We start from the raw sequence: 27,845 nt of genomic DNA on the forward strand, positions 1-27,845 counted from the left end.
AGTGTTTGTATTTTGTTTATAGGTTGGATCTTAAACCAGTTGTTTAATAGTGGATCGGTGGGACTTAAGAAGCAATATATAATCTCGGGGGTAAACCGGTATTTTGACCCAACTAAGGTTACAAATAACCTGTGAAAGATTAAGTTACTAATCATGGTTATATTAGATGGACATAAATATATCTAAAGTGAAGGGAGTGCAACTACGAAACTTTAATAGAATGACCTGTTAGTTAATGAATATTGATTAGCTTGGTCTAAAAGGGTTTAGCCAGTTAATCTCAAATCGTTGGAGCTAATGATCTATAGGTTCATTAGGCTTCCCTGCTAGCTCATATGAAATAAACTTATAACAATATGTTGGAATAATTTGAATTGTTCGAATTAGGTAAAAAGAGAGAAATTGACGAATATAAGTAATATGATTGTTAGTTATCAATTTGAGACAGAACTTTATGTTTAAATGTGATTTAAATATTAAAAATATAAATATAGATTCATATTCGGAAGCTCAGACTTGATGGAAATGGTTAAAGTTGTAAAAAATCAAAATGTTGATTTTTTACTTTGAAAAGTCGAACTTTTCTGGATTTTATATTCAAATATGATTTGAATTTCGAAAAGTGAATGTGGATTCATGCTTGAGAGGTTGGAATTATTCAAGATGGACAAAATGGTAAAAAATCAAAATATTGACTTTTGACTTGAAAAAGTCAAAGTTTGAATTTGACTTGAATGGTCAAATGACCCTATTGCCCTTGGACTAAGTTAGTGGAAAAATCCAATATTTTGTTTGGGTAATTCCACTAATACTTGGTGGGATAAATGACTATATGAGATGTAGACACCTAACCCACTAAGTTCCACTAATGATTAATGGAATGCTAGGTGTTTAGATTTGGCCAACAAATTACATGTAATTAGGTTATAAATAGAGAAATTTTCAAAAGTAACAAATTTTACAAAATATATATAACTTATAGCAAATTTTATCACTGATAGTCATTGATATGTTATAGTGATAAAATCCAAAATTTTTCTATAGTTTGAAAAAGATTTTTGACCAAAATTTGTAATTTTTAATTACAATATTCTTCCAAATTTATTTCTCTCCCAGTTCTCAAACCTAAATTTTCACTTCCAAATTTCATCTCTCTCTAGATTTCCTCCACCTGATCGGGCCTCACAACCTGGTTATAAGTCTAGAAAATAGCGGGTCAAGTCTAGTGATGGTCTCCAGTTCGTGTTCGTGAGGAGATTTTGAGGATCGAGAACCTACGATGGTATGGCTTTTATTAACCCTAATTTCATTTAATTAAGGTAGTTGTGATGTATGTTAATCTCTAATTAGTTAGATGCAATTAGAATAATTTTTCGATTTGTATTTCCACTACGCTTGTATGCTTTCCATCACATGCAATATAAATAAATACTTTATCGTTTTAATAGAAATATGAGTTCAAATCAGATCATTTCAATTTACTAGGCAATTCGCATATTCAAATCTCTTGGGCTAGCATTTATAAATTCTTTAGAAACCATTTTCTTGCAAATCATTATCATATCCAAATCGCATAAGGAAGCAATTCACATAACGCATTTTATCCTCAACTCAAGCGCTTACCACGCTCTTTTGCTGACTTGCAGCTATGCAAAATAATCTCAATGCAATAGAAAATTCTTCGATAATTCCATCACGCATAACGTGTTTTTCAATGGCAGAACAAACAACAAGCAAATGACATCTCATACCATATCACATAACAAGTATGAGACATCTTATTATTCTAGATCACACAATAAGAATAAGACATCTTATAGCACATTACACGGTAAGAATAAATCATCTCACACTAGATCACACACCAAGTGTGAGGTACCACATCGCGTACGATACCAAAGATCATTTCATCACAATATTTCAACTCATTTCAAATTCAATTCATTTGTAAATCAATTTCATTTTAAGAATTTGAGAACACAATAGAAATCATGGAACTCAAGAATTTAGTAGAGATAAATTTGAGGATTCAAATATAGTGGAAATTCTTTTAATTTGAAAACATTTTAAGAAGAAACCACTCACAATCAACTAACCTCCTTTTTGTTGGAGCTCTTGACCAACTTTTGTCGAAAATCCAAGCTCGTTGTACTTTGAAATCAATGTGCAAGTTCTCATGCTCTTTAGATAATTATCGAGTAAAATAAGCTCTTAGTATTGTATGTTTCCTTTTAAGACTTTTTCACTAAGATTACCCATGCTAGAATGATTACCTCTATCTGACGGTGAGCTTCACCTAATGCTATCTCACTGCATAGCTTCTCCCACCTCCTTATTCTAAATTCAGTTGGGCAATAAAGTAAAATAAACTCACCAGCCTTCTTACACAAGGATGACGTCAACTACTTCATGGAGAAGCAAGCTCACACCGCTATCTCATTGCATAACTCTTCTTACCGCGTAATTGAAACAATACACAGTTGCTTTGCAACACTTCCAGTCTCCAGTGCCCATCGCGTGCAATCTCAATGCATAACCCATTCTTGTCACGTGTAGTCTTAATGCGTAGTACAAATCGCGTTTGGAACCTCACAACTCCTACCTCCTTGATGAAATTTTGTCCTCAAAATTAAGTAGTTTATGCGAAGAGTTGAGGATACTTAATCTTCATTTTCTTTTGGTGGCTTCCTTAACGCCATGATTATTTCATAATACCTTGACCATGGAAATAATTTTTGTTATCAATACTTGTTCTTTCCTATCTAACACACGTAAATGTCTTTCTTCATAAGTCAAGTCTTTCATTATTTCTATGGACTGCTCTTGAAGTATATGTGAGGAATCTAAAACATACTTTCTTAACATGGAAACATGAAAGACATTAGGAATTTTAGACAACTTTGTGGGCAATCTTAGTTTATAAGCCACTCGTCCCACACATTTTAGAATTTTATAAGGTCCTATATATCTTGGACTTAGCTTTCCTTTCCTTCCAAATCTAATTACACCTTCCCAAGGGGACAATTTAAGGAAAACCTTGTCTCCAACTTTAAATTCCAAAGCTTTGTGACGATGATCCGCATAACTCTTTTTCCTATCGCGAGCAATGTTCATATTTTCTTTAACCGCCTTAATGTTTTTTGTTGCCACCTAAACTAGTTATGGCCCATAAAACTTTCTCTTGCTTTCTTCTTTCCAACAAACTGGTGTTCTACAATGCCTCCCATACAATGCATTATAAGGAGTCATTCCAATGCAATGCTAGAATGATAACAATTATTATAGACGAATTCAATTAGTGAATCCCTATCTGATACTATGGACATTAGGGTTCCATATTGGCCTACAATCTTACCTGCATACAACTTGGCCAATTTGTCTAATGGAAAAGTTACTTTAATAGGGATAAATCACATTGTCTAGGTAAAATGGTTCACAATTACCCAAATTCCATCAAAGTCACTAGGATTTCTAAGCAGGCCAAACAAGAAGTTCATAAGTGATATGCTCCCACTTCCATTCTGGACTAGGCAAAGTACACAATAATCCTCTAGTCTTTTGGCGTTTCAGTTTAACTTGTTGACAAATAAAACACTTAGCTAGATATTCAACGATTTCTTGTCAAATACCTGGGCATCAATGGTATGCTTTTAAGTTTCTATACATCTTAGTACTTCCAAGATGCATCAAATAGACTGAATTGTACGCTTTTTCCAAAATACTTTCCTTCAACTCATTATTTGGAACACAAAGTCTTCTTTCTTTTAATAATGCACCATCACTTCTGAACGTGCAGTTTATCCGTCTTTCACATTTAACTTCTTCAGCTAACTTTCTTAGCACAAGGTCTTCCGATTGTGTTTGAACAATCTCTTATTCAAGTGTGGGCTTAACTTGGAATCTTGGTTAGTCGCTATATTACGTGTTGGTTTTAAAGCTAAAGTATGGTTAGGAATGGTCAAATAGAAATAGAACCAAGAAAGAAAATACTTTTTATTGTTTTGACCCATTTTTCAAGAATATTTATCAAAGTTTAGGAATAAAAAATGAAAAAAAAGTTATGAAACAAGTACGATTCTTAAAAAATGAGAGCAAAAAACAAGAACATTATCAAACGAATCCGACTTTTGTGCCGTGACTCATGTAAACAACTACATTATTTTTCCATATGTATGTTTAAATCTATTCACATAAGCATATACATCCATAAATTTTAATGGCAAAAAGCCTATAACAATTGTTTTGGAACAAGCTTCAAACTTTTGCTCAAAATGTCAAACCTTCCTTCTAATTCCAAACCCATGGATCAAATTTTTTAGAGAATTCAACTAAACGTAGTGCCATCAAATCCAAGTATCACGTCACTTTTTTCTTATAACACCCAATTGTATAATATGATTAAATTATATCTTGTATGGTGCATTGAATTAAAATGTGCCTGAGATTCCATTTTAATATATCTTTTCAATTCTGAAAGCATCATAGTATTGACAAATTAAAATGCTAATACAAATGCGTTTATTTAAATCCCCTTGAAAACAAATACTGAAAACACTCCAAATTTAGAGATAAGGGGACCCTTCACATATCTTGCTCATTTGACATGGAAATCACCCAACCAACACTCGGGTATAGTAATGCTTTGGAAAATACATAATTCAAATAGTTATTGATGCATCGAGTAAAGGTAATATATACTCGATAATATAGCTTGATTGACTGCAGAGAGAATGAAAGACCTAATCATCGCAATGTGCAAAATCCACCTCATAACAACCCCTATAACCAAGGAAGGAGACTCCTACCATTTAAAAGCCTTAGAGTTTTTTTTTTTTATATTCACGGGTGTCTGGACCAGCTTACACACACCTCGACTGATCTCACGGAATAACCTGTTTAACCCTACAACATTTGGGTGTCAAAGAAACTCGTAGAAAATTAATTTCTAAATAGATGGTCATCATGGATTGAACTGATAACTTCTTAGTTAGATATGATTCTTTTTTATTACTAGACCAACCCATGATAGTTTTTAAAAGCCTTAGAGTTACCAACACAGTACACGATTTGATCGATTTTCAAAGTAGGAGGGACTTATATATAGTTCAAATCTCTCGACAACATCTTAAAAAGAAATTAAAAAAAATCAGAATATAGCCCAATGAAGACACTTTATCCTGTATTAATCAACTTGTTCTGGAAACATTAAAATATATATATAATCACAACAAATCACCTAACAAACCTGCACATACTTCACAAGCACAATCGAGAGCTGAAAAGATATACATTTGGAAACCAGAAAGGAATGAAAGAAACTACACGTGAATTGCTTAGAAAGAATACTGATAAGCAACAAATAAAAATGTGTAAAGCGTTATTCGCAGGCTAGATATAGATTATCAACATTATAAACATTTACCTCATGACATATTCACTGCTCAGGACATTTGCCCATATTTCACAGCAGGGACATGCCATATCTGTTAACAGCCTTCTTCAAACAGAAAGTCACATCGAGGAGATCTCCCACATTATAGAATCAAGAACAACCAAAGCATCTACGTATAGAGAAAACGGTTGAGTCCTCCGGCTCGGACTCCTGTTCGACCTTTTTTGGACGATAATGCTTGAAGAAGGCTTTTACAGCTCCTTCTACTCCATCCTCGTTTTCCATGGCCTTGGCTAGCTCAAGAGCAGACTGCTTTACCTGGAATGAAAGTGAAACATAAGTTTACATTTTCCGCTTCAAACGAATGAGTTCCTCCACCTTAACATAATAATGTTATCCTTTTTCTTTTTCATTAGAGGATCCCCTCAAACCTATGATTATCTGGTAATGTCAATGATCTTCTTAACTTGCAACATGTAACGAAATATCAATGTCGCACTTTATTTCTTTCTGAGTCAGTCATCAATTGTACGTTTGGCACATCCACTTTCAAATGTACTTCCTAGACCTCCCATTATGATCAGAAACAGAAAACATCATTATCTCTAATATAGTATTGGCAATTGAATACTAAAGAACAGGGGTTCAAATTTACGACCAGTCCATATTGGAAATTTTGGTCTGGCTCCCTCGAAAGCAACCTATTAGTCTTCCTCTTTTCTTTTTCCCTCTTGTAGAAATAAGTCTTCTTGAGCTTATTTTCATACCATCAATTTTCCAGTGCAGGAATCTAAATTGTTTTCTAAGTATTGAAAGATCGGTCAAACTGTTTTCATGGAAAATTCGTAGTGTAAAAACATAGGAATGATATCATATTACAGTATGAAGAGAACTACGGTGGTTACTAAACACCCGAAAGGGAATTTTGTCCGTAAATTAATCCCAAAATCTCCCCTCTATCCAACTCGAACATCATTTCCAGCTTCTTCAAAGTAAATCATATATGATAAAATCCGATTTACGGGTTGTGGGTGGGGGTGGGAAGTTAATTTTGCTTGAACCAAATTACTTGATGAAATGGTGCACATATTTTATTTTATTTTTTCCCTGATGATTTTCATAAGCACAATATGTTCAAGCCTTGATGAACTAACAGAAAGATTACCTTCGGATCTAGCATGAAGTTTATGGCCTCCACCAACTTGTTAAAAGAGAACTCTTCAACGGGAATGGGTGAAGGACCAACTCCTCTAGCATGTACCCGCTCACCCCAAAATGGTTGATCTCCAAAGAAAGGAATGATTGTAGTTGGACACTAGAATGAACCAGGGCAGAGAGAAAGAGAGAGAGAGATGAAAGTTAGCCAAAATCAATCACGTAGCACTAAAAAGACAAGTTTTACAATGTGAAGCATTACAGCAGCTTTTAGTCCAGCAGCTGTTGTTCCAGCTCCTCCATGATGCACCTGTAAATAAAACAATGTAGGGGAAACCCTTTTTCAGATGCAAGAAACAAGTAAAAGAACTAGCAAATCATAGTAAACACCAATAACCCTAGCATAGGATATCCAGCCTTCAGTTAGAGGAATTTGGTTAGTTTGCCCAAATAACCATTCAAGAGGGAAAATAGTGAAAAACTGAGGAAGTATTTGGGTACCTTTTGATAGTTGAGGTTCAAAATTCAGTTTTACCTTACTATTTAACTAGAAGATGTTCTAAGCCATAGTTTATTAGTGTCCACCTTAAATGATCTTTCGGAAAATTTTGACGCCTTGGGACTGGTTAACCCTACCTTTGTAACATTTTATCTTATTTTCTTTCCTATCGGAAAGAGGAAAAATCCCTTTTAGATTATGTGCCTGTGAGGGTCCCCTATCTCCCTATCCTATTAACATTGTCTCTATTAATTAATACAACAAAGTTTGAATTTTTCAAAATATTTTAAGTTAAATTATAGATTTTCAGACCTTTTTAGAAACACCACACAAATCTATATTTTCTCAACCAATAAGAGCTTAGTTCAATCGGCACACTCAATTGGCACAGTATACGCTGAAGACTAAAAGGTTTGTGGTTTAAATCCCCACCTCCAATTTATACTAAAAAAAAATCTGCATTTTCTCAAATTACTATCCCCATCCCTCTAGGAATCTGACGCTATATACTCCATCTCCATTTTGGTCCAAATTCATTAGCAAGTGATTTTTTTTGAATGACAAGAAAGTGCGCACACACAAAACAAATCATGCTCCCAAAGGGCTGGAACACCCATATGCACCCAAATGAGGCGAAATCGAAGAGCTATCTGTCATGTTGGTCTTCCAATTGACAAAAGAATGAGGGGTGGAAGCAAGGGAAGGAGGGAAGAGAGAGCTAAAGAAGAGAACCTTTTTTGGTCAAGTGACCTACATTAACCTCAAAGTTCAAACTAACATCAAATTCATGGTGGAGGCTACTTTTGAGATTCACAGAAAGCCACTGACCTAAAAGTATAGAGAGTAAATAACAACCAAAGTATTGGACCAAAATAGGATTTACCGTCTCTTATATATATAACTTATAGGAGACAGCTAAGACTTCAGACCTTCCGTTTAAACTTGTTTGAGATAAAAGCAACACCAATTTGTTCTTAACCATAATGATGCCCATTTCCAGCAACAAAATTAATTAATCCACTAATCTCCGTGGAGACTATTATTCTCAAGAAAACAAAATCTCACCCAAAAACAGGGTCAAGAATATATTTTAATACAAAAAATAAATGAGTGAAGAAACAGGAAACAAGAAAATGAAGAAGAAGCAGATTCTATTAGTTATCTCCGATTCTTTTAAAAGGAGATGTATCTTTGAACCTTACTTTGCACAGGTCTCTTATTTGTACTAAGATATAGTAATGTTCTGATATACAAAGAACCAGCTACATGAATCAGCTATAAATACTCACCACGGCCTTGCACTGTAAGAAAAGCCAATCGTGAGGGCAATTGTCCAATAAATATACGAAGTCCTTTGGTTCTTCCACTGGAAAGAAATAAAATTTAAGCTAAATAAATTAAATCTCCCAGAGGCAATAATTCCAGGCAGAAAAAGTTTGGGGAGGGGAGCGAACAGGTAGGACTAGTTACAATCGTATTGAGGTCACCAAGACATACTCAGATAGAAATTCAGAAACTTACAATTTCCAAGACCCCCCCAACCTTTGTTGATGATGCCCCTCTGCCCAGTACTTTCCAGCGCTTTTACAATTATTTGGGTCATCTTTGCAGGTTCTTGAACAGGCTGACATACAATGAAAACTAGGTTAAGAACGTGAGAAGGCAATTAACCAAAAAGGCTGTACGTTTCTTGAAAATCAGATAAAAAAAAACAATTTGAATAATTATGAGATACTTCTAGATGCTACCAATAATTGAAACTGAAAAGTATATGTCAGAGATAAGAACATCAAGATAGCGTATGCACTCAAACGGAGAATAGAACTGGGTTCCTTATCAGAAAAGGGAAGTTAATTTGGAATGTGAAGTGAATTTTCTGTTTGAAGAAAGGAAGGCATGGTGCTTGCTGCAAAATCTTCTTAGGAAAGAGCCTAAGCTGATGGCCAGATCGTAGCAGCCACAGCGGAAAGTCTTCAAATGAGAAGTCATTTACCATTTGCAGTAAATCTAAAAAACAGTTAAACTTTCTAAAAAAATGGTTGTGCTTTCTCGTAGGATTTCAGAAGCAATTTATTTCAGGTTCATCATGAACCATGCTTGCTTATCTTCCCCACATGTCTTTTACAGGTCAGTAATCAATTTTATCTTAATCATGGTCCAGGGGATATGACGAGGACATCTCAACCCAATTGAGATATCTGGGATCCTAACCTTCCATTTTAGTGTTTGTGAGTTAAGAGATGATATCTTCCTAACTTCATTTTACTGGATTGTGTGTATGTATATGTATGAGTGTGTGTGAGAAAAACGAAGAACGCAAAAAAAGGAGCAAATAAAAGGCCCTTGCTATGGTACCACCTAACAAGAATAGAACTGAAATATATTAAAATGTAAACGATCACAAACTCCAAGATAAACCAACCATAAGGCAGTTGGAACCTCCCCACGCTTGAGTATGCTAACCTGCCCCAATTCGATCAGAGATCTGATCAAGTGGGAAATTTTTCCATCCCTAATAACAATTGCCTCTCTACCTGACTTCAATCCCCCTCCTCTATTTATAACCAAATACACGAACTCCCTAACTAATTATCTTTATGCTCTTACTATTACTATAGTACTCCTACTACCCATAAGCCCCTATTAGTTCCCACACAGCCCCATTCCAACGGAGTTAGAAAAGACAATCTCCTTTACACAAAGATAGGTCAGAAAAAGGAATGAAGAGTAGGACAAATGGCATGGCAGTACAGAACATTTGGCAAGAAAGAAATAAAAGGATCTTCCAAGAAGAGGGTACCAGATGAATGAATAATTTGCAATCACCACTATTCTATTTGAACTTTTGTACGATTGGTTCTTAATGGAAGTTTCACTCCACTACCAAATAAAATAAAATAAAAGCCTACAACCTTTTATATATCTCTTCCACCTGCCCCAACACAAAGGGAGCTTTTGATGCAAAGAAAGGAGAAACTATAAAAAGCAGAAATATCAAATTAAATGGAGGGAATAATATGAAACACTCACAAGGCTACCAAAACCAATATAGATAGGCCTGTCGCCAGCCTTAAGCCAATTTACAAGCGACTCGGGAGGTTCATAATTTGATGCAAGATCAAGGAAGCAAAATCCGACCACATCCACCTTAGGTCCCCAATCTGAAAGAAACCCAAGTTTTAAAGCTGGAATCATAAGATTCTACGATTCTATATTCTTTTGTAAATGGAAAAATTCCTGAAATTGCAAGCATGATGTTTTATTACTAGAAAAACAACACGGTAAATTTTTAAAAGAGTTTCTTGTTAATATTGCTTTACAGTAGAAAGAACAACCATCATTCAAAGAACAAACCTTTTGGTTTGGGAACAAGATGCGGACTCCATATATACCCATGTGGCACATTTGATTCAGAGGCATGTGAACCACTTAAATATGTGACAGGTCGTAGCTTCAGCCTTTTTTTCCTAAGATCATTAATCATGTCCCGTATCCCAAGCCAAATTAAGGAGTCTACAATTTGATATGAGAGCTGGAAATTAAAAAAGTAAAAAATCAAATTTGATGAAGATATAAAAGAAATAAATAAAAAGAAAAAGGATAAAAACTCAATATGGTGTGTGCACGTAAATGCAGAAAGCAATGCCATAATAGTTACCCGATAGCCAGCCTGTTGCTTGACACGGGATAAAGGATGAGGAAATTCACTTGTCGGCCTGACAAGAGGAGGAAATAGTGCATGATTCAAACTCTCTTACAAAGCATATAGCACAGATATAGGTATATTCACACAATAACAGTAACTCCAGATTGTCAAAAAAAAAAAAGATACACTGCCTGGGCAAACTTACGTCCATGGCATTGTGAAAAATATGTGAATTGGAATTTTAAGTGCCTCGGCCACATGAGTATGTCCTACAGAAGCATTGAAGAGGTTATTGTATAGAGTTTCTTCACAAAAATAACAAATTACAGTCACGTGAGAACTAAAAAGGGAAAAAGGAAAAAAGTGCCAACATCTTCCAACCTCATTACAAAATTCCTCTGCCCAGGAAGAGAGAGAAGTAAAGAGAACTAATACTTCCGCATATATAAGCAAAAGGATACTAGAGCAATAAAATCAAGAGAAGGTTTGATAGGGATGGGACCTTTCCTTAACCTGTTTACCCCCACCTCATCTACAAACTTCACTCAATTGATACAAAATAATGTCACAATCACAAGAATCTAGAAAATGAAACATCATCAAAGGCCAGCTATTACAATATTTACCCTGGTCATTCAAGGCAGGAATAACAACGTACTCTCGCTCTTTGTTTCTTTCCTTTTACAGGGAAAAGGTCGTTAGAGCCTAGACGCAAGGTCTTACCGTAAGCTGGTGGGTTGGCAATGATAGCTTCTGCTTCGAAGGGAATACCAGATTCAGGATCAGGATCTTTGCAAGCTGGAAGTAGTGAATAAATGATTTCCTTCATTTGATTCCTTTGGACTGGTATTTCAGAAGGCCCCGAAGGCAAGAAACCTTTGTTTTTTACCATGTCTGTTGCAAAAGGATAATATAATGCTCACAGAACTATAAATGGAAAACAGTTGTTTTAATTCTCTAATAGAAGTTAATAAGTAAATGAAAACCACATAAGTATTCAATCATTTGAACTATTGTCGGACAAATATTTGTCTTTACATTATACCTATACTCAAAAGCAAAGGCAACTCATGACAGAAAAAGAATCACTAACTTTAAAAAAACACATATACAAATAAATAAAGATTTATAGACAATCTAGAGACTCCTAAGATCATAAATTTGTGAATCAAATATGAATTATGACGCTAAAATTTGAAATAAAAAAATAAATAATAAAAAACCAAAGAATTGGAAATAGAGCCATCGTGAATATTTCCAGAAGGTTTTCAATAAAGCAGGCATCAACTTTCATCTTCCGGACGGTTATTTTCCACAGTTAGTCACTCGCTTGATGGCTATTTAGAGATGAAATTAAGAAGCTGTTGTGTCAACAATACTTATTTTTGCATTCCAATCAAAGAAGACGTCTTTTTTGTGGAGGACATGGTTAACACGCTTGACGCTACTAATTCTCCAACCATTTTCTCATTAGTAATGGTACAGAATTTGATTTGTATGATCTCTAATTTATCCTTGTGGAACCAAGGAAGACGCTAAAGCATGAGATAGACCAGTAGGCAGTAAATAATACAGAAGAGAGAACTTACAGCCAGCAAGAATTTTAGGATCTCCACCTAAAGCAAAAAACTCCAGCCCAGCAGTTAAAACAAACTCCTTGAAATTTGAATGAGTGGCAAGTCTAACACGATGACCATAATCCTGCAAACATTGTAATTGCCCCATGAGAACATAAATTGCCTCAGATATATTAAATAAAAATGATCGATTGCACATTTTTTATATCATTTGTAACAGGAAATGAATTTTGCTGTCAAATGACATGTACATAAGGAAACAAAGCCTCCAAAAAATACCAGAAGTTTCAAATACTTCTCAAATTGATCCGATAGAAGAAATATGGTAATTATATATGAAATAAATTAAGAAGCCTTATCAATCAGCCTACGCAGTATGAGATTTCAAACTTCTTACGAAGTCTCCACTCCTTGGAAAACTTCAATTTAGTTCCAGCCAAGAATTGCAAAGATGCCACAACACCAAAAAGACACTCTGCCTTTAGAGAAGTGACCACTGACCACCAAAGAGTTTGAGTATTAACTCCCTTGATTATTCAACCAAAAATAGTAATGAAAAGAAATACTTCCACAGAATTGTTTGAAAAAGAAACTTCTAGGAAGGGCCAAAACTTGGACAGAAAAAGCCACCTTAGGGTGGGCAATTGTTTCTTTTCCGAGAGATGCAGATGGGTTAAATATTGACTATATAACGTGAGAAAGATAGGCCTTCTTTGCAACTGGTTGTGAAGGCTTCCGAGACTAGCCTACTTTTTGTGGTACACATGTATATCCAGTAAACATGGGAGTGACCTGGAAGCTTTACAAGTCCCAATTCTTCTGCTTCAGTCCAAGTCCCTGCAGTCACATTGCAAACCTGACCTCTTAGCTAAGCTTCAGCATTTAATTTGAGAAACGGCTCCATGTAAGGTTTCGGGAGGGCAGTTGATAGAGTCTCTTCAGGTTTTAGATATACACGTGGGAGAGATGGAAAGGTGTGCCTGTCTTCTTTGAACCAGAGTGTTGTTCTTTGTGGCTGAGCACCCCAAAAGCCAAGCATTTATTTCTTTCTGAGATATCTATATCTTTCCACATTCTATAATAGAAAGAACTCGTATGAGTAAGACAGTTTAATACGCCAGTTTCAGAGGACTCTGATAGACCCCCAATTATACACCAGTACAGTAGAAGGAAGAAGAAGCAAGGTTAATCGCACGTGCTAGGGAGAATAGCCTTAGTTTTAATATTGTTAGTAGATGCTCCATAATAAAATAATAGAGCATAAGTAGGAGTTTGTTATGGAGTTAGTTAGAGTATAAATAGGAGTTGGGTATGGAGTATAAATAGGGGTCTGTTGGGAGGGAGAAGAGTGAAGAATTAAGACTGCAATATTCCTTGAAAGGGAGGAAGGGCAAGGGGTTAGGGTTCTATATTTTTTTCTTCTTTTTACTGCTTGATATTGTAATTCCGTTGCATATATCAATAAATAGAAACACTGAATTATCAGTGTTCTATCAGACTCACATAAGGGTCTGTAGAACTTCGTGAACTCCTGATCATGGATTTTACAGAAGAAATATTCGGGACAAATCCACTTGATCATGAAAGTAAGATATTGAGAAGAACCGGTTGTGAAGATTTTTTTAGGGGAAACATCTTGCTTGGAAGAAAGGATTCCAGTCCCTCTTGAAATGAGGGAGAGTTACCAGTTTTCTTTTACCTTGATTAGTATGTTTTGTTTCATTCTGCCGGTAAGGATATATATATAGGTGCGCATGTTGATCCCTCGACTCCAAGTTTCCTATGCTTATTATGTTTTATTGTATTTCAAGCATTAACCATTTTCATTTTATCCGTTAGAATTGGTAGGCTTGGCCCTTGGAGTATTTTTGGTAGGTAAGAATATGGAAGATTTCCCTTTTTCCTAAATATTTTCCTTTTTTACTCATTGTATTCTATTTATTCTTTTTTGTACCTATTATATAATTCATAAGAAAAATAATAAAACTAAAAACATCTATGGTTTTTCTCGAGGTTCTCAAATTTCCACGTAAGTTTTGGTTTCGTCTTTATTGTTTTCCATATAGTATCAGAGCAAAGCGACAACGAAACCCTAGAAAAAAATTTAGGAGGAACCCACACCAAACCAGTCACTGCCACCGTGGACGTCGTCATGGCAAAATTAGTCCAAATGCTTCAGAAACTTCCGATCTACACAGTGGGACAACCCTCGCCGCCATCCGCGCAACCCTTCGGCTAGAATCTCTCTCATGCGCCACCTCTGTCTGGCATGTGGGACCACACACCTCTGCCAATTTGTCTCACCACCCATCCCATTCTTTTCTACTCGCCGTTGGATCCAACGATCATGCCCTTCCGATAATCCGCAAACTCACGCGCCTCCCATGCCTCTGATTATGGACAGCCACCACAAAAATTGTCAAATCTGTCCATTCGCATGCTGCTGTCTGCCGACCCTTTGCAGCAACCCTTTAATGGAACTGAAGGTGTCCATAGCTGATCAGGGGTTGAAGCGGGAGTCTTCGGCGCATTCCAAACCAACTGAGTTGCCGATGTATTCCAAGAACCCGGTAATTTCGCTTCCTAATGTGCCTTCAAATTATATAACTAACTCTGCTGCCTTTAGTGCTCAATCCTTGACCCATGATAATGAGAAGAATAGTGGGAAACCAATCCTCGTTTGTGAGCACTGCAAGAAACAATAGCACACCAAGGATCAGTGTTAGAAACTCCACGGCCGGTCTCTAAGAGATAACAAATGTTCCTCCAACGAGCAACAGAACTCAGGATGTACCGATGTTAGAGATACTGTCAGCACCTCTCGGTCAACTAGCTCTACTAGCCGCTCTACTACTAGCCAAACCGGCCCTCTTACTCTAGGCGCCATTGCTCAGTTAGGTATGCCTCAGTCCCTTGGCCTTAGTGTTGATGGGAAGAATTCATGGATTTTGGACTCGGGGGCTATAGATCGCTTGATAAGTTCTTCGGAGCACTGTCTCTTATACCCCTGTGCCGGTAATGAGAAAATCCGGAAAGTTGAGGGCTCTTTAGCCCCGATTGCTAGCAAAGGACAAATAGTTATCTTTGACGATTTCTCTCTCCATAATGTTTTGCATGTGCCCAAGTTTTCTTACAATTTGTTATCCATTAGTAAGATCACCTGTGAGCTGCACTATAAAGCTAATTCTGACCTAAATTTGTTTGTTTTCAGGACTTGAGTTCGGGGAGGACGATTGGCATTGACTGACATAGCAAGGGACTTTACATCCTTAATGATGATACCTCCGGTACTAGTATCTCTAGGACTAGTTTACTGTCTTCCTATTGTAGCATCTCTGGACATGACTTTATGTTGTGGCATTTTCGGTTGGGTCACCCGAACTTTACTTATATGAAATATTTATTTCCCCATCTTTTTCCTAAAATCAATGTCTCCTTGTTATTTTGTGATGTGTGCATTCGAGCAAAACAACATCGAGTTTCTTTTCCCTCACAACCATATAAACCCACTCGACCGTTTACCCTTATCTATAGTGGTGTTTGGGGTCCTTCCAAGATCACAAACTCATCTGGGAAATGGTGGTTTGTAGCTTTCATTGATGATCATACCCGTCTTACTGGGTCTACCTTATCATCGGCAAATCTGAGGTTTTCTCTATTTTTCAAAACTTCTATCACTCCATTGAAACACAATTCCATACAAAAATTGCAATTCTTCGAAGGGATAATGGTTGGGAATTCCAAACCATAACCCTAGTGAATTTCTAGCCTCCAAGGGGATTGTTCACCAAAACTCATGCACCTACACTCTTCAACAAAATGGGGTGGTCGGGCAAAAAAAACATCACCTTCTGGAAGTAGCTCGTTCCCTTATGCTATCCACTTCCCTTCCTTCATACTTGTGGGGAGATGCTATTCTTACAGCAACTCATTTAATCAATAGAATGTCTTCTCGTATACTCCACCTTCGTCTTTAGATTGTCTTAAGGAGTCCTACCCCTCTACTTGTCTTGTTTCTGAGGTTCCTTTTTGTTTGTTTGAGTGTACTGCTTATGTCCATAATTTTAGCCCAAATCAAACCAAATTTACCCATCGAGCTCTGGCATGTGTATTTGTTGGGTATCCCCTTCATCAACACGGTTATAAATATTTTCACCCACCGTCTAGGAAATACTTTGTCACTATGGATGTTACTTTCTGTGAGAACCGACCCTACTTTCTTGTTAGCCATCTCTAGGGGGCAAGTGTGAGTGAAGAGTCTAATAGCACCTTCGAATTTATCGAACCTACTCCTATTACCGTGTCTGACATCGACCCTCATCTCATAGTCCTACCCACAAACCAAGTTTCCTGAAAAACATATTACAAGAGAAATCTCAAAAAGGAAGCTTAATGTAATTCAAGTTTGGATTTAATTTCTCACAATAATTCTCTACCTCTAATGGCTAAGAGAAGGGGTATTTATTAAAAATGTGTAAGTACAAGTAGTTGATATAACTGTTTCTATGAAACAGTTTTAACAGTTAACAGTTTAAACAATTAAACTATTTTACTAACTATCTACAGCTGTTAGTTAACAGTTTAAACAATTAAACTATTTTACTAACTATTCTGTATTACATCATTCCACCCCCCTAAGATGGAACTCGACTCGAGTGACCTTAGTCTGCTAAGTTGAAATCGTCTGGAGCATAGTATTGCTTTAAGTCTGCCACATTAAAGACTGGGTGAATATGCATGTCTGGTGGTAGTTCTATCTTGTAGGCATTTTCTCCAACTTTCTTTAGGATACGGAATGGGCCAAGCTGTCTGTCTTTGAGTTTATTGTATGTGCCAGTGGGGAATCGATTCTTTCGAAGGTGGATCATTACTAAGTCTCCTTGGGAAAAGCCAGCTTGTCTTCTTTTCTTATCAGCTATTTTCTTATAGGATTCTGTTGTTTGCATTAAGTGATCATATTAGGTTGCCTAGTGTTAGCAAGTGCCAAATCCCACTGTTTCGGTTTAGTTCCACTAAGACAACGTATTAGGTTGCCTAGTGTTCTATTAGTGACATCGGCCTGTCCATCTGTTTGTGGGTGTGCTGCAGTACTGAATTTCAGAGTTGTGTCAAGTTTCTTCCATAGGGTCCTTAAGTCCTACCCACAAACCAAGTTCTTCCTCAATCTGCCTTTTGGGAAGAGAGACTAGTTTCTTTGGCGTGCTTGTGTTTGTGCTATTATGTGGCTTTTGAGGGATGAAAGGAATTGTAGGGTTTTTAGAGGGGTTGAGAGAGAGGCTAGAGATTTTGGTCTCTTGTTCATTTTCATATTTCTCGTTGGGCTTCAATCTCGAAGGCTTTTTGTAACTATCCCCTTGACATGATTTTGTATAACTAGGGTCTTTTCCTGCAGTGGGATACACTTCTTTTCATTGAAAAATAATGAAAGAATACAAGGACATACAAAAAACAAGTCCATCGAAAAAACAAGCCCACTACAAGAAAAGTTTCCAACTAAGCAAAATGTTACCAAGGAAATAATTACAAAAAAAACTTTGAAATCAAAGTCCAAAGAGAAACATGGGATCCCAGTAAGGACCAAATCTCTTAAGTTTCCTTCTCAAAACCTCTAAAAACTCTCTTGTTCCTTTCACCCCAAATATCCCAAATCACAGCACACACCCTTGCAAGCCACAAAAACCAGTCTTTCTCTCGAAAAGACAGATTGCAAGAGAAACTCCTCTACATAACACGGATCGTTCTTGGACCAGCAATCTGAAGACCAAACTTTTGAAAGAAACAAGACCACACAAACCTCACGTACCGATATGTTGGAATTTGTCCTAAAACTCATAGTTTGTAATCATATTCTACTCAATAAAGTCGTTATTGATACTATAATTTTAAAGCCAATAAACTAGGGACCTGAAGCTATTATTGAGTAAAATTGAACTTTATGTAGAGACATAAACGTGAATCAAGTTCGAGTATATAACTTAAATAGTCTATAGTATATGAATATGATTGGGCACCTTATTCTAGGGACACTATGGATGTGGCCTACTTTGTAGTTAGTACAAACGATGTGATCCTAAATCGTTCATGTAGAGACATGGAAGTGGGAGCATCCTATGTAAAGAGTTTACATAAGACTGAAACAATGAAATAGTCGCTTTTGGGTTATAACGCCGTTGACTTTAATAAAACCGATTATTTCGTTAATAGATATCCAGTGTAACTTAATCTTAATCTTGAGCTAACTATGAACTTCTATTCACACAAAATTATCCTTAGATCTGCATAGGTGAGGATAGCTCAATGGCGCTGGCCCAATAAGCCTCCCATTTCAGGGGTAAGACCGGGTGGATAGCTAGGGATATAAGGTGCAAGACAGAATTCACCCAATCACTCCTACCCGTTTTAGGATTAATAGATAAGTTGTTCCCTTAATGACCGAATTCGAGTCTTGAACAAGGGGCCCCACCCTCTCATTCACCTGAGAGGGATTCGGTTTAGAGGTTGGACTTTAAACCAATTGTTCGATAGTGGATCAGTGAGACTTAAGGAGCAAGATATAATCTCAGAGATAAAACGGTACTTTGACCTAGCCGAGGTTTTGAACAACCTGTGAAGGATTAACTTACTTATCATGGTTATATCACATAGACATAAATATATCTATAGTGAAGGGAGTACAAATACGGGACTTTAGTGGAATGACCCGTTAGTTAACGAAGGTTGATTAACTTGGCCTAAAGAGTTTAGCAAGTTAATCTCGAATCGTTGGAGCCCATGATCTATAGGTCCATTAGGTTCTCCTGCTAGCTCACAAGGAATCAACTTAGAACATTATGATGAAATAATTTGAATTGTTCGAATTAGGTAAAGAGAGAAAACCCGACGAATATATTTGATATAGCCGTCGGATATAAGTTAAAGATAGAGTTTATGTTTAAATATGATTTAAAATATGAATACAGATTCATATTAGAAAGCTTGGAATTAATGGAAATGGTCAAAGTACTAAAAAGTCACAGTGTTGACTTTTGACTTCGAAAAATCAAAATTTGACCGATTTTATATTCAAATGTGATTTGAATTTTGGAAAAATGAATGTGGATTCATGCTCGGGAGGTCAAAACTAGTCAAGACGGATAAAATGGTAAAAAGTCAAATTGTTGACTTTTTACTTTTAAATGTCAAATTACCATATTACCCTTGGACTAAATTGTTGAGATTTGGCAAGCACATTGCATGTAATTAGCAAGTGGCTTCGTATGCATATGTGACACTTAGTTGTTGATATACCAAGTGTGGAGAATGAGAAGCTCACTACATGCAATTTTGCATGTAGTTTGCTTATAAAAGGAGTGGACTATTCCAAATGAAAGATAAGTAGTTTTTGTTTTTGGATGAAATTGATTTTGTAATTTTGAATTACAAAATCAAACCAAAAATTCCTTTTCTCTCCACAAGATCTCAAAGCTAACTTCTTCCTCCTAAATTCATCACTCTCTCTATTTTCTACATCATTTGAGTCCCACAACTTGGTTCTAAGTCTGGAGAATAGTTGGTCAACGCTATTAGTAGTCCCGACTTCCAATACGTGACGAGATTACGACAATAGAAAAGCATCAAAGGTGAGTTTTTCTATTAACCCTATTTTTTTTTTATTTTAGGGTTGGTAATGTATGTTAATCACTAAAGTGTTTAGTTGCAATTAGAGTAAAATCCGATCTTTATTCCGCTGCGTATGTCTACTGTTTCCATCACGAAAATCCCAAAGCATGTGAATCAGGTTTTCCTCCGCCTTCCAACAGAGAATACAACAAGATAGGCCCATAAGCGTAGGTCTCAATAAGCCTATCCAAGGTATTCATGTGGCCTAACAAAACTTGCCAAATAAAGAATTTGATCTTCTTTGCTATCTTGATCCTCCAAACCTCGCAAAACACCAACTTAAGGGCTAGGCTTCCAAACACGAACATTCCTCCTCCCTTCCCTAAAGTCACACTCATCGAGCAAAGAAAGAAGGGATGTCATTTCTGTCGTATCCCTATTGGATAAGCGACGACGGAACGTGAAAGAAAAAGATACTGAGCTTTCTGCCCAAACCAAAAAGTCAGAAATAGGATGGTTTTTAAGAAAGGACAACTGATAAAGATGAGGATAAGCCTAACAAAGGGGCTATCCCCAACCCACTGATCTTCCCAACTTTGGTCTGTAATTGTCTAAGATCCAAAAAGAAATATAAGAGTAGACTGAGTAGACTGGAAAGGAAATGAGAGATTCATCTTCTGCAAGTTTCATTAACTGGTGAAAGAACAAGGGTTCATCTCCCATAAGCTAGACGGAGTTGGAACAGAAACATATCCTCGTTATTTATAATGGACAAGAGGTTGAAATTGCAAAAGGCCTATACAAAGAAAAACTTAAGGCTTATGAGAGAAATTAAACCTCTTTTAGAAAAGGAAATACTTAAGGCTGCTACCAAAACCAGAAGTTCTTTTTTTTTTCCCTCTCAAGGCATAGTTTTCAAATAGTAGCTTTTACGTGAAACCCCCATGGGGGGGGGGGGGGGGGGGGGAAATTACTACAAAAGAGCTCCAACTCCAAACAAGTTTATGAGTAATTAGTTTAGTAAACAAAATTAAAGTGAAAATCATAGAAGTTTCCACACCTGTAGGCGTTTTCCAATTGCTACAAATGGCTGTACATCTCCACGTGTTCCAACAATAAGCATTACTATTTGCAAAGGTGGAATATCCTGGAGGTCTGCCACATCAGGAGGCTCTTCTTCAATTAGATCATGAGGGACTTCTTTTGGACCAATACCAAGAGGTGCTCCAACGTCTCCAGGGATTTCAAATTCCACAGTTCCATCATCCTTCACTGTGGCTATTCTGTTTAACAATTTCAGCTGTACAGTTTTAAAAAGTTAGTTTACCAAAACCTTTTTCTAGGAATTTTCCACCAATTAATATCAAAATGTGCCTGTTATTACAAAGTCGTTTTTTCTTTTTTTCTTTTTTTTGACAAATTACAGTTTCAGATTTTTAGGTTTAAATTTTCTATCTAGTCCTTAAAGTTTCAAGGTGCCATTTTAATCCTTGTGGTTTCAAAAATAGTTTTAACTCGTCCCCATTCGAATTGAGGGTTAGTTAACTTAACCGAGATATGACATGACAACTAAGTGTTGACTAGGCTTTGTTGACTTGTATTGTTTGAAATGAGATGGCAAAATTTAAGAATTTTATATCTAAATTTTATTATGTGGCTTTTTTATTCTATTTTCTCTCTCCCATCAGCTCTCTTCTCTCATTTTCCCCCTTCCACTAGTGTCTCCCCCCTCCTGGTTTGTTCCCCACTCTTGCCAACCCCCTATCTCCCCTCTCCTTTCAGTTTCTTGTTTTCTTCCCATATCTGGTTTGTCTCTCTTACTCCTGCACTGACCCTCATTCTTACTCTCCTACTTGTGTAGCCGAAAAAAGATATTGATGAGTTCATAAACCAGTCAACATAACCAACTTTGATTGTGTTAGGATCCCACCTAACAAGAATTATCTCAAGAACACAGGATGAACTCAAGAACAATCAGATATGAAAATATACGAAATATATGGTATAATATCACAAAAACAAAGTAACCCCTATCCTTTCGATAGGACTAGACTCTCCCAAATTCCCACACAAGGAAACCTCATTACAAAATTCTCCACCCTTTTCCCTAACCCCTCTTCTTCTTCTGTATATAGCAAAAAGACCTAACTTACTAACTATTTACTAAAATGCCCCCAACTAATAACCATATTAATTTTCTACTACTCTTTTATTCTATCCCACTGATAGGTACCGAGATAATTAGTGGGGTTAGGGGTATGAGGGTAATTAGATAAAGAGTTGGTTACTAATAGTCAGTTACCCTTGTTGCACTTGCCGATTTATTGTTTTGCTGAGTTTTTAGGAGAGATTTGATTTTGGGACTTTACAATTCTGCATTGAGAAAATTATTGTAAGAATTGGACAAATGAGGGAAATGAGAGTATCTGTATGAGTTGTTTTCAAATTGGTTCTTTGATTCTTTCCCAACTCAAGATTTCTTTTTTTTTTTTTTTTTGAAGCGGAGACAAGCCTCTTCATTCATGATAAAAGAGAGACTAACGCTCAAAACACAAGAGAACTATACAGAGTGCAAAAGGGCAAAAACAGATACAAACAATAACCAAAACAAAGACCGCAGTAACAGCGAGCTAATCAAAATCTTCTAACCTGAAACAACAAATGGGATCTAGAATGTAAACTAGGTACAAAGTAATCAAAACAGATTATTTCAAAGTATTTGATTGCTAAGGTGTAGGAATTTTTTGTTTATTTAAAGTTCTAAAATTTAGGAAGAGGAAAAAAATGTTAAAGAGAGAAGTTTGAAAGATCGAAGAATGAAACAAGGGGGTTAATAGGGTATTAAAAAAGTGAGGGAAACGGGATGACAAATGAGACTAGTTGATTGAAGTAGATGAGAGAAGAAATGAAAAATGGAGACGATTGGTCATTAGATACACATTTTCTGTTTGTATATTGACAGTAAAGACATTATCAACTTCTTTTCAAAGGGTGAGAGTATTAATGCAACTATTGAAAATTCAATAGTATTTTTTAAACGAGACACAAAATATTCACGTTCATATACTAACAATAGTGCACTTTTGAATTTTTTGGAAGTTCGAGCACGGTAATGGAACTTTTAGAAGTACAGAGTTATTTTTTAAAAAAAGGAAACAAGCCTCTCCATTAAGAAAATGAAGAGACAAAGTAATGTTTGAGTACAATGAAGAGACAAGATCAGATTTCATCTAACAGTAAGGGTATTTTTATTTTTTATTTTATTAAGTTTAAAATAAAATGAAACTTCCCAAAGTTTACAGACATTCTCTAGATAAAGTTAAAAGTTTAGGAGTATTTTCTGTAATTTAGATTTTTTTTTAGGGTGACCCTTGAAATCCTCTAGACAAAAGAAGAATATAAAAGGCAGAGGAGATATATCATACTGCATCTAAATGAGGTCAGTTAGATTCAAAAACCAAGGAGTGGTTGATTTATAAAACAGTAATTAAAAGATATCTTTCAATATACCTGAAAGAGAGTTATCTAAATGAACTTATCTTTAAAGAAAAATAAAGAGGAAAAAGAGGGACTTCTGATTAGAAGAATGAAAGTTGAAACAATAGAAAAAATCCAGGTCCAGCCTTACATGACTAAATTGTAATCTGCATACATGACTAAACTGTAATCTGCATTATACCTTATGTTAGGCAAAATAATGTGTCCGCAGTATTATACCTTCCTATGAACAGGAATCTTATCATCAAATATTTTAGCTGCCTCTTCAGGAAGAAACTTATTATGTTTGTGCACCTCAGTCTTTGATCTTTCTAATTTATGTTGACTCGAATCAGATTCCAACTGGTCAATATTTGATGTCTGTATAGGCATGGTGTTGACTTTAAGAAGAGTCTTGCCAGAGATACCTGAATTTAGAGAAAAGTCATCTATGTCAGTTGTTTAATCAATTTTGCTTCTTAATTTTATGTGAAAGCGTAGTTTCTCCCATTATATTTGTATTTAGATGAATCATGAACATGTCATAGTTTTAATAAGAATAAAAATGAGAGGCTCCAATTATATCTAAAAAGAAGTGAAGGGGGAAATACTGTATCAAAAAAAATGATGATTGATGATTATGATAAGATTAAGAACTGTCAAAATCATAAAACTTGTTGAAGCAACACTAGGAAGTATAAAATAGCATAAAACATTTCTTTTCTTCAAAAGGATCTGTCTAAGAAGAACGATTATCTTCTGTGGGAGCTTCAAAATCTCCCCCCTTGCTTCAAAATCTCCCCCCTCAACAAGATCTGGAACATCGTCATCCTCCTCCTGAGTATTCTTTGCATCACCACCTGCACCAGGTACTTGCTTTTTAAACTGTTCAGCCAATTCACACAAGTTGTCCAAGTTACCAGGTCCCAATTGATTGACGATACCAGGCAAGACATCCTGCAATTTCTTTGTTTGAGGAGAACCACCAACAACCCACATGTTTGCTGCAATAGATGCTTGAACCTTCAGGTTTTCAAATTGGATAGTCACGTCGTCCTTGAAAATGCTTAACTCCCAATAGAAGTAATGGCATTCATCCCAATTCTCTTTAGACTCTGGAGCCTTTTGTCATCAGTTGTGATGGTCTTATGAACTGCCTTCTTCTTTCTTCTCATGTACCCTTTCCACCAGTGCGATCGGCACTAGCAATCTTTCTAAGACTCTCCTGATCCATCTTTGGGCTAGGGTTTTGGAGTTAGGGGACAATACTGAGGCTTGCAGAAGAAAGACTCCTGGACGGCGCAAAAATGATGACGGACGATTGAGTTGATATATCTAAAATTATTATAATGTGCGATTCATTGAAATAAATAAGGGTAAACATACGAAGCATAAGAAATTCTCTACCCAAGCCTTTCACTAGCTGCCACTGTGGCTAGACATAGTCACATTGTTATCGGTCCAATTCGTTGTCATTCATCCATTGTCGCTAAACGTAGCTGCATCACCACAGTCCTGTCTGCAATTTTAGCTTCCCCACTCACGCCCACTAAGGTTTTCTGACTACTCGATGGGCTAGTTTCAGGAGTTGTGCCTCACTGTTGATTCTACCATAAGTACCATTATCTTCCTCTGCCATTTATTCTAACTGTCCTCCATCTACTTTGTCACAATCCGTACAGTTGTCTTGCTGGACAGAGATTTCTCAAGTTTGTTTCCCCTACCTTTTCTGTTTCCCCTTCTTTTGTCACCTAAAGCTCAAAAAAAGGACGCTGACAACAAAAGAAAGGGGAGATCAGATGCTTCTACTTTTTGGGTGAGGAAAGAAAAGGTAGTAGTAGAAATGACCTTCAATTCTATGTTGGTGATTTATGGACTGCTGGCTCATAACTCTTGATCAGACATTCATAATATTTTAGAGGTTTCTTTTCAATCCAAGATTCTATAAACCCCATTGACGACCAATTCTGGGAGAAAATCTTGAAGTTGAAATCTTATTATTCTGTTTGTCCAAGGAATAAGCTAAAAAGCATCGTTGAAATTAGGCGAGTATTATTTTAGTTGGAATTTGACGAAAGTAGAGGAAACTTGGAAATTTTCACCCAAGAATTGGGATATGGTCCCGACTCTCAAGATGAACACTCATCCAAAATTAGTTAAGACATATGGCTGTTGGATTTCTTGGAAGAACTTACCTTTGCCTTATTGGGAATGTTCTTGTTTCGAAGCAACTGACCAGCATTTTGAAGGTTAGTTACATTGACAATATTGATTGCACAGTTACTATACTTAAACTAGAGAAAAATATTTGTCGTTTAATCATTTGACACACATTTTCTCACAAAGTACAACCACTTTCACGACCTTTCCTCTCGTACACTCATTCAGTGATCGCTCCTCCATGATCAAAAGTTACTTGAACCAAAAAAAAACTGAGCTCTTCTTCAATAAGGATCCCATATCCTCCCCAATTGTTATGATATCGAACCAGATGAAGAATTTGATGTTAGTATGAATAGTGAGGTAGGTCAAGCCAAGAGATGTACAAAGTCTTCACAAAAGAACCCCAACTGTTGGTTAATACTGAAAACAAAGGCTGCTTAAAAAAATTGAATTGAACTATAAATTTTAATTTTAATAAAGGTTCCTGCTGAAAATTGAATTGAAAGCCGAATAAAAGTGTTAAAATGTGCATAAATCTTCCCACAAACTAGTTGAACGCAAACAATTTACCACCAATCTTTTTCATTTGAACCAAATCCTTTTTTAATGATATCTTGTCAAAAATCTCAACTAATCCAGTCACAAGCCTTCTCAACATCTTATCTTGAAAATGATGCATTCCTTCTAAAACAAGTAGTCTTCTTCCTCTTTGGGGGGATGAGTATAGAACTATTCCATTGGTGCAACTGTATTTACAAAAAGGTAAGAGTGGTTAAGTAAATCCTCTCCAATTAGCATAAACTAAAGGTGCCAAAAATGAACTCCATCAGCTTCGACAATAAAAACCCTCCACCACTTTCACCACTCCTGAGTACATGAACAGACTAAGAATGTCCACCACCAATTTAAACAGAAAGGGAGAAATAGGGATACCTAGCCTAAAACCTCTCCACACAAAAATCTTCCCCCAAGCCTGCCATTGACAAAGATGGAAAAGTTCGCTAACCAAACGCTATTCCAAATCAAAACTCTCCACTTGAACCCAAAACCTTTATTGCACAAGAGTCAACACCTTATCCAAGAAACCCCCCATCCACAGTCATAAGCTTTCTCAAAATCAACTTGAGACCGACCCTTTCCTTCTTCCTCACCGGTCACCCAATAATTCTCAATGGCTACATTCGGAATCAACAATTGATCTAAACTAAGGATAGAGGATCTGTGCATCATCGTTCAATCAATGACAACTGATCCTAACATTCTACGCTCCCATTCCATAATTATCAGGGCAAGAGATAACGGCAGTAGTTGGCTATTAATTTAGTAAATGTATCAGAATGAAACAGCAATGGAAGAATACACTTTTAAACAAGAGTACTACAAGAAGATTCATAAAACGCAACCACAAGTTCACTCCCTAAAAAGCATATCAAATCCTCCTTACCAAACAAAAAAGAAAGTACAAAACAGATCCATCTGCAGAGTCCTAGCAGGAAAACAAAATACAAACCGTAAAACAAGCAAAAGAGAAGCAAAATCGAAAAAGCAACAACCTACAAACCTGGAGAGCAATCTCCACCATCTTCAATTCGAACTTCCTTGTTTGCCATTACATCGGCAGCAGTAGTAGTAGCACCAGCACCAGCATCACCACTACCATTCTCTATCCTCGCATCAAGCTCGATACTAACGCTAACTTCGGAGGAGCTGAAAGTGGAGGTCGGATTCCTGTCAAGAGTTTCCCCCATGGGCGCCGGAAATTCAGATCCAAGGATTCAGAGGGGAAAAAGTTTGGATTGTGAGGAAAGAATTGAGTTAAAAGAAGAATCTTTCTTGGCGAGTTGGATGGAAATGGAATGATGTTGTAAACCCGTAACGGCAGATTTGATACGTGGCAATTGATTTCTTTTGCATTTCTTTTCTTTTTCACTTTTTTTTTTCTTTTTCTTTTTCTTCTGTCGTCTTTCGCTGTCTTTGACGGTTGCGACTCGATGAGACCCGGCCGCGGCTTCAGTTGCTTGTCTTTCCCTCTGCCTTCTCATTTTTGGGAAAATTAGCTTTTTACACCCTACATTTTTACATAAATATACCATTTACTCTCTCTCTCTCAACATTGCTTTGCTTGATACCAATTTAATCCAACTATTTTTTTTTTATTTGTTTTTACCTGTATTTCCTTCTCGGAGGCTTCCGCAACAATGTGAAGAATTCTTTGAATTAAGGGGAGACTCGATGGACATAAAAGCCGACTAGATGCTAAATATGAGAAAACCTTCGTTAAAAGGGGGAATACCCCAAAAAAAACAAATCTCATGCCACCCCACCATCTCCCCTCCC

The 27,845-nt window shown here is 36.5% G+C and overlaps 1 protein-coding gene, 1 long non-coding RNA gene and 1 pseudogene across 5 annotated transcripts; 1 reads left to right on the plus strand and 2 right to left on the minus strand.

The window, feature by feature from the left end:
* Positions 1–5,154: 5,154 nt before the first annotated feature.
* Positions 5,155–27,505, minus strand: LOC101207940 (sterol 3-beta-glucosyltransferase UGT80A2). 4 transcript variants are annotated; one of them, XM_011653339.2, is made up of 14 exons: positions 27,062–27,505; positions 23,586–23,773; positions 20,929–21,168; positions 12,282–12,393; positions 11,416–11,586; positions 10,898–10,961; positions 10,705–10,762; positions 10,401–10,578; positions 10,077–10,207; positions 8,568–8,670; positions 8,336–8,412; positions 6,810–6,857; positions 6,558–6,707; positions 5,155–5,710 (listed from the first exon to the last, which is right to left on the minus strand). In XM_011653339.2, exons 2-14 carry the CDS (start codon positions 23,736–23,738, stop codon positions 5,543–5,545), a joined length of 1,653 nt encoding a protein of 550 aa, XP_011651641.1. In that variant the 5' UTR covers positions 23,739–23,773; positions 27,062–27,505; the 3' UTR covers positions 5,155–5,542. The 4 variants fall into 4 exon arrangements, with proteins under 4 accessions (XP_011651641.1, XP_004152017.1, XP_031738215.1 ...); XM_004151969.3 differs by having other exon boundaries at positions 27,070–27,504; XM_031882355.1 differs by lacking the exon at positions 20,929–21,168 and having other exon boundaries at positions 27,070–27,503.
* On the plus strand, positions 14,263–15,694 carry LOC116402675. Its single transcript, XR_004215167.1, has 2 exons — positions 14,263–15,167; positions 15,481–15,694. It is a non-coding gene; the product is annotated as an uncharacterized LOC116402675 (long non-coding RNA).
* LOC116402674 lies at positions 23,780–27,052 on the minus strand (annotated as a pseudogene).
* Positions 27,506–27,845: the final 340 nt, after the last annotated feature.

This window comes from Cucumis sativus, chromosome 3, assembly GCF_000004075.3.
Source record: "Cucumis sativus cultivar 9930 chromosome 3, Cucumber_9930_V3, whole genome shotgun sequence".
Taxonomy (NCBI): domain Eukaryota; kingdom Viridiplantae; phylum Streptophyta; class Magnoliopsida; order Cucurbitales; family Cucurbitaceae; genus Cucumis; species Cucumis sativus.

What these genes read in the sequence shown, in the direction of transcription:
- LOC101207940 (XM_004151969.3), bottom strand. Translation starts at nt 27,256, where the DNA reads ATGGGGGAAACTCTTGACAGGAATCCGACCTCCACTTTCAGCTCCTCC. An exon ending in TGCCAACCCACCAGCTTACG is followed by an intron (nt 10,962 to 11,415) that starts GTAAGACCTTGC and finishes ATGCTTCTGTAG; the next exon opens with GACATACTCATGTGGCCGAG. An exon ending in ATATTGGTTTTGGTAGCCTT is followed by an intron (nt 8,671 to 10,076) that starts GTGAGTGTTTCA and finishes ATTGTATGTCAG; the next exon opens with CCTGTTCAAGAACCTGCAAA.